At 43.4% G+C, this 7513-nt stretch overlaps 1 protein-coding gene across 1 annotated transcript; it reads right to left on the bottom strand.

Annotated features, from left to right (window-relative positions):
• Positions 1–448: 448 nt before the first annotated feature.
• LOC127154943 (uncharacterized) lies at positions 449–1798 on the bottom strand. Its single transcript, XM_051096827.1, has one exon. It carries the CDS (start codon positions 1796–1798, stop codon positions 449–451), a length of 1350 nt encoding a protein of 449 aa, XP_050952784.1.
• Between the last annotated feature and the right edge of the window lie 5715 nt (positions 1799–7513).

Here is a 7513-nt window from a genome sequence, read left to right as displayed (position 1 = left end):
TTCTCAAATTTGAGATCTTTATTTTTGGTCTGTTCCACTGATATGGGACCAAGATCATATTTCCAACCGCAATGAGACCATAAAAATGATACCAAACATGAAAAGGTTATGATCATGGATTTTGAAGAAAGAGTAAATGCATTATGCAAGTGTTTCCCAACACTTCTAAGTCACCTTTTAATGACCTGGACCATATGCCCAGGGGGCAAGGAGGGGGCTTAAGGTTGGGTGAAGGGACAGATGACCAAATGGTCTTTCTTCCAGATCTTCCTGTCAGATTAGAAAGTTTATTGTTTTGTTGCACGGCATGTGTTGTGAGAACTTCTTGAGTTTTAGCTTCACGAGGAGATCAAGGCACCCTTACAGTTCCCCTCTTGGCCCCTTGGGGCAGAATCTGGTGTAGTCCCTAAGGGGCCATTACGAGATGATCTCCGCCGGGAGCTCATTATCATACCTTTAGGAGGGCTGGCACCTGCAATGGACTGAGAGTGATGGCAGCATAGGCTGCAGTACGCAGGGAGCGAAGAAGGTATCTGAAGTAGCAGCACTGGAGCAGAGTGAAGACGAAGATTAGGGTACTGCTAATAACACATCCTCGGAACACCCAGTCCCACCATGTGTAGGCATATTGTGCTGATCGGGTTGACGAGCTGGACAGGATGTTTGCAGCCCTTTTAGCCAGGTTGGCTTCCACTTGAGCTTGGATGAGATGGTATTGAGTCTGTGAGATGGCATTCTGTACCAAGTCCATTGTGTCAACCAGGGCTTGTGTGCCCTGTTCGTAGAAAGTGTCTTCCCACCATGGAGAGACATTTGTGTTCAGCAGAACTCTTCCCAGGATATTTATCTGACCCATTGAAAAGTCCTCCATCACCTCTAAGCAGAAGGTGTGGTTCGCTGGGCATGTCAGTCCTCCATAGGTGAAGGAGTTCATCTCGCTGACGACGCACCATTGTGTGTGAGACACTTGAACAGCATCCGAGTGGCCATGCAATGACTGAACATTAATGAGCTTAGAACTGTTGGGAGAAAAAGGTTGTAATGTATTACAAGTACAAATAATGTAACTGGATGTTTCATGACAACAAGTGTGAGTGGTAAATAAGGTCTCAGTGCCTTTCAAGGTCATGTACCCAATGAGATGGTCCCATTTTATGATCTGATCCTTCACTACTACACCAATAGAGCGTATTGTAGTGGAATTTAGATAAACTTGATCTGGGTGAATTAAAGGAAAAGTGGCGAAAAATCCGATACAGCCGGTACACTCATTTCCTGCATACATCATTAATGTTGATAGTAATTCAGAATAGTTAATGTCTTGCATTTTTTCAGATGCAAGCCATCTATGCAAATCTAAAATCTCAATAAGATCTTTCAAAACATGCCTAGGAGTTTTATGAAGGCGAAGATCTAAAATCTCTTGTCTGGCTGCTGTAAACAAATCTTGTGCATATGTTCTACAGGCTAAGTCACGTTCGATGGTACGGGTCTGATTAAAAATTGTATGGCTGATCGTTAGAAGCGCCTGCGCTTCAGATCTAACCGCTTTGATAATGTTTTCATTACTATTGGTGATGTGTTGGAAACCAGTGGGCATCTGATTTGCCAACCATGTTGAAAATTGAGATGGTCCAGTAATTTTGTAAGTATTTGCTATTGAATTAGCTGAGCCAAAGAGGCCTGCTATGTTTCCAAATAGGTCTCGTTTGGTACGGACAGGTGGAATTTGAACTGCAAGTCTGGTTTTGTAATCAGAAACTAAATCATCGATGTGTGACTGTAGCCATGTATACATAGGCAGACAGAATATTAGAGATATTGTATGCCACATGTGTTATCACAAGATTAACATCATGAAGCAAAGTCTTGTTAACATTTCCTTTGATTATGCCACCAGCGGGCGGAGGATGTAATTTTGGACACTGTGTGGGCTTACTATATCCACAAGTAGTTAAGTTGAAACAATGATGCAAAGTCCATGTACAATTATGGGGATTGGTGTATTCGTCCATGCAGGTGGGTCCAGATATTGCTCTGGCGTCTGGCTTCCATGGAATTGCAGTGACTGTCCTGAAACAGTTTGCATTGGGACATATGGTACCATTTTAGTTTTCCTTTGATGGTCACAGCCACACAACTGTTGCCAACAGCTTTGATCTCATAGGGCCCATGCCATCTAGGTGAGAATGCATTTTGTTTCACAAAAACGCGCACCATCACAATGTCTCCTTCTGAAAATTTTGTTTCAGAGATAGGGTTGAATTGTGCATCATTCATTAAATCAGACTGCTGTTGTTTTAGTGCAGCTTGTGCATATAGCACCTTTAATCTTTCTTGCAACTGCTTTAACACAGTCTGCTGAGTTGCGAGTATAAGGGGCCCCAAGTCTGCAGGGGAGATTTCTGGATCGATAGGTAACTTCATTACTCTTCCAGTCATAAGTTCATATGGGCTAATGCCTGTGGCTTTCGACGGAGTTGCTCGCAACACAGTTAAAACAGTGGGTAACGTGTCAATCCACTTGTTCTGGTGTTGAGCTATTTGCTTGGTGATGTTTTCTTTAATTGTTCGATTCACTCGTTCGACGATCCCTGAACTTTGTGGTCTATATGAAATATGAGGTCGTTGTTTGATGTTTAGCATTTTGCACATATTTTGCATGATTTGTCCGGTAAAATGAGTTCCTTGGTCGGATTCAATCGGAATTGGTGCCCCCCAAAGAGGAATGATTTGGTTCGCTAATATCCGTGCCACCGTGTTAGCTGTGTTGTTACGAGTGGGAATTGCTTCAACCCATTTGGAGAATTCATCAATTATTACGAGGCAATAGCGATAACCCCCTTTTGCACTGGGTAGCGGACCAATGAAATCCAATTGTAAGAACTCCCATGGTCCTTTAGGTGGTTCTGGCCTACGCAAATTTGTTCGGCCTAACTTTCCCTGATTGACCGTGGCGCACACTAAGCAGGTGCTACACAATCTCTCAGTATCTGCTGCCATCCCAGGCCACAAAAACTGTCTCTGTATCAACTGCAAAGTTTTTGCCGCAGATACATGAGAATAATCATGATATAATTTGATTATTGGTTTTTGGAGAGCCTCTGGTACAACAAATTTGTCATCTCTGAGTATTATGCCTTCAGTGACTTTTACCATCTGATCCTGCTTTAAGTGCGGTGCAAGCTCTCCATCAGAGACCCACAGATCCTTCTGGTATTGTTTGAGATCTATGTGTGTAACCTGGATTGCACTCACTGCAGGAATTTGTGGTTTATCATCCTGCCAGATATCGCCTTTTACAGCTGCTAACTTGGCTAACTGATCGACAATGTTGTTATTTTGTTCATGCACATCAGGATTTTTACTGATGTGTGCGCGGACTTTAACAACAGAAATGGGGGTATCTCGTGCTTGTATTGCTTGCCAAATTGCAGTTATGGTATTAAAGTGTTTTACAGGTGTTCCAGCGGAGAAGAGAAACTTTCGCAACTGCCACTGAGCCATAAAATCATTTGCGGCACCGAACGCATAACGGCTATCTGTGTATACACAGAGCAGTTCGGGGTGTGCTTTGATCGCTTCTAGCAATGCAATAAGTTCAGCTTCTTGTGCAGACATATTTAGTGGCAATTTAAACAATAGCTTCTGCCTAGCATCTGCATCGGAGAGATGGGGAGCCCACAATGCACAGCCAGTAAAGAAATGATCATTTTGACAAAATCGAGAACCATCAATGTACACAGACACTTGGCCTGGCAGTGGCTGATCATGTACTAATCTTTGTGTTTCCTGGTCAGGTTGGCAAGTGTGTGGATATCCCTCAATATCCCCGAGTAGGTGCGGCAGAATTCGAGTGTTTTTTATTGTGATTTCACGTGCCTAAATGTCTGCTAACCATCTCGCTAGTCTCTGAGAAGAAACCCCTTTTATTCGGCCCTGCAACAGCATTCGTACTGGTGTGTGCATTGTATGGATAACAACTGGCTGAAATCCAACTATGGGCTCTGTCACTGTTATCATCCAATGCACTGCCAGCACATGCTGTATACAAGGGTCGAACCCTTGTTCAACCAGGGATTTTTTACAGCTGTAATATGCAACTGGACGCAATTTTCCCCCATATTCCTGAGCTAAGACTCCACTTAGCGTAATCTCGTGAGCGTCAACTTGAATATGAAACGGCTGCGAAGGGGTTGGGCAAACCCAGGGCAGGAGCAGAGCAGAGGCGCTGTTTTAAATTGGAAAAAGCCTGTTCATGTTCATCTGTCCATTCAAGGACATCGTTTGGTTTCGTTTTCCCTTTTAGAAGCGAGTACAAAGGGGCTGCGGTACTTGCAAAATCAGGGATGAAATCTCATAAATAATTTGCTGTGCCTAGTACCTTTTGCAATGCATTTAAAGTGTACGGTCGGGGCAGTTCAGCAATGCACTTCCTCCTATCATCTGTTAGTGCTCTGTAACTTTGAGTAAGGGTGTACCCCAAATAGTGTACCTCCTTTTGTGCAATCTGGGCTTTTTCTCTGTTCATTTTAAAGCCTGCTTTGCCTAGCGTCTGTAACACTTTATCAACCAAATGCAAGTGGTTCTCCAGTGATCCTTCTGTTGCGATCAAAATGTCATCCACATAGTGTACTACTTCGCCGGTCCCTAGTACGGGACATCTGCCACAGCTCTGTGAAAGATGGCTGGGCTACTATGAAGGCCCTGTGGCATTCGTTCCCAGGTATATTGCAACTGATTTACAGTAAAGGCTAATTTCCATTGGTCTTCTTGTTTAACTTTGATGGACCAAAAGCCATTTTTTATGTCAAGCACTGTGAACCACAAAGCATTGGTTGATACCTGTGACAGAATAGTTGCTGGATTTGCTACTATTGGTGTTGCTTTAGGCAAAAATTTATTCAGACGCTGGTAATCAATACATAGGCACCATTTGCCATTGGGTTTTGGCACTGGTAAACACGGGGAATTGGTAGTTGAACAGCATCGCTGAACTATGCCCCTCTTCTCAAGTTGTTTGACTATCTCATGGACAGCGGCTTCAGCCTCAGGCTTGATGCAATAGTGTTTTTGCGGGGGAGGTGGCTCCCCCTCAATACAAACTTCAAAGTCAACAAGGCCGCAGTCGTGTTCATGATTAGCCCAAATGTCACTGTGCTTATTGATGAGACGTTGGATCGGGTCTGTATTGGATATGGACATGATGCTGGCAGTGCTTTGTAATGGGCTTTGTAATGTAATGGGTTGTTTTATTTGCTCGTAGCTCAATTTGTTTTTCAAAACAATGAATTACGAAGCCATATTTCTGCATAATGTCCATTCCCAATACAGTGCCCTCGCTATTGTCTGGTAAATACCAGAATGGCTCTTTTAGCACTACCACACCCAACTCTAGCTGGACTGGTTGTGTTTGGGTCACTGTCATTATCGTGTCGCCTTTGCCTTTAATCTGAATCGTTCGCATGCTTAGTGGTAGTGGGATATTTGTGCAGGAGCAAACAGCACCGGTATCTATAAGGATGTTGGCTAACCAGCCTCCAAGGTTAGCTCTTATTTTGATTCAATTGCCGCTTGTGATAATGCTTCCTATGGCAACGGAGGCCACACACCCCTATTGGGGGTTGCTATATTTTGCTAACAGGCTAGCGAGGTCTGCTTGTAGGCTTTTGTATGGACTATCTGCCTCTTGCATTTGTTTTTCAGCCTGCTTTGCATCATTTCCTGAAATTTCATTTTTTGCAATCAATTCTCCTAAGCGCTTAAGGATTTCATTATCACTTTTTGGGTGCGTTGTTTGGTTTTTGAGTTTGAGTTTGAAACAGTTTTGAACAGTATGGCCACCCTTCTTGCAATAGAAGCATCGGGGCTGGGACTGCAGTTTTAGTTCAGGGTTTTTAACACCTTTCCCTTCTGCTAACCACTGAGTTGTTGCGATAATGCGAGTTTTAGTTTGTTTCAGTCTGGTCTCTATTTTGGAAGCCCAATCCACCAATGACCGGTAGGTATTCTCAGGTGGATCGGCTCCATGTACTAGCGCTTGTTGTATATGGGGACCAGCATTATTTTTCAGGAGTTGTAGTAAAACTTCCTGATCACGCTGTGCATCTTCTAACCCTGAATGCTCTTTATATGTTACCCATAAGTGCTCTGCAAAGACTTCAAATGGCTCTCTGTTAGCTTGTTTTATTTTCAAAATCCTATTCCATTCAGCATGTGTTGGTCCCCTTAAATCTAAAAGAGCTACCTTCAGTCTTTCATAGACTTCAGTATCTCTTTCACCCTCTTGTTTAATTACAATTCTTCCAGATCTTAACTCATCTGACAATTTTGATCATCTGGATTCAATTCATCTGGAATAGTGAGGAGAGCTATTTGCCAGACATCACGGGCCTCTAAATTATACACTGATGCTTGCAACATTAGGTTGTCCCAGTAGGGTTGGAATGGGCCTTTCCTTGGCATCATGCCCACTACTTCTTTGTGTCTAGTGCATTCTTCGCACGTTAACGGGCGACTAATGGTAGTAACTTCATCATCCGCGTTGGTCATCGTTTTAAACGCAGCGATTCGGGCAGGTTTATTGAGAACTGCACCTGATTTAGTTTGAGTTAGTATTGGACTGTGTTGTCTCGGCTCTTCGGGTCTATTAGGACGGTAATACATGTTGCTCACTGGTTCCGGAGAAGGATCACGCCTTATCGGACTAGGCTTTGCCTTTGGAGCTCGGCTACGAGCTTCACTCAGGGGCATTTGGGCGCGATCACTATCACTAGTTATATCATTCCCGATTTGAATTTACCGCTGCTTTAATCGCCGCTACAGGAAATCCTGCAGAATCGCAGCAGTTTTCGAGCACGGAGGTGTATTGTTTATCTAATAAATGCCTTTTTTCAAGCTTTTTAATCTGCGCTTCCATTGCATCGCCCTGCCTTGCCCAAGTTTGCTTATCATACACAGTTGCTTCCATCTGCGATCTAAGTTTTCTCAATTCCTTTGATCGCGTGGTTTCTAAGTCTTTTATGTTTGCTATCACGCGCTGATTTTCCGCAATAGTAGCCAAATCATTTCGGCGAAGCAAATAAACGATTGCGATCAAGATTTTCCGGAATGGGCTTTTAGTTTCTAACGTACGCCCCTCCGTAAAATACCAAGCTAAGATTTGATCGTTGCTCCATTCAAAATCTAGCCCTTTTTTTACAGAGACGGAGAAGGAGATCTTTAATTTGCAACGCGAGGGACTCCATTACCTCCTTATCTGCACTCAGACTGCCGTTTCCCTGATAATCCATGTTGTTTACTAATATATTAAAAATTCCACCAGATTTCTACGGTCTCTGGTCTATTTCTGGGTATGTCGACCCGTTCTACAAATGTGTCTAAGCTTTCCCTGAACACTTTCTGAAAGATAGACAAAACGTACTTACCAGATCAGCTGAAGGCAGAGAAGGGGAAGCTCAAACCTCATGCTCTTGTTTGGATCCGAATTGTCGCGCCAAAAGACGTCACTCGT

This window comes from Labeo rohita, chromosome 23 (genome assembly GCF_022985175.1).
Source record: "Labeo rohita strain BAU-BD-2019 chromosome 23, IGBB_LRoh.1.0, whole genome shotgun sequence".
Lineage (NCBI taxonomy): Eukaryota > Metazoa > Chordata > Actinopteri > Cypriniformes > Cyprinidae > Labeo > Labeo rohita.
The sequence above is the reverse complement of the archived record's forward strand: the minus strand, read 5'-3'. Positions and strand labels throughout refer to the sequence as shown.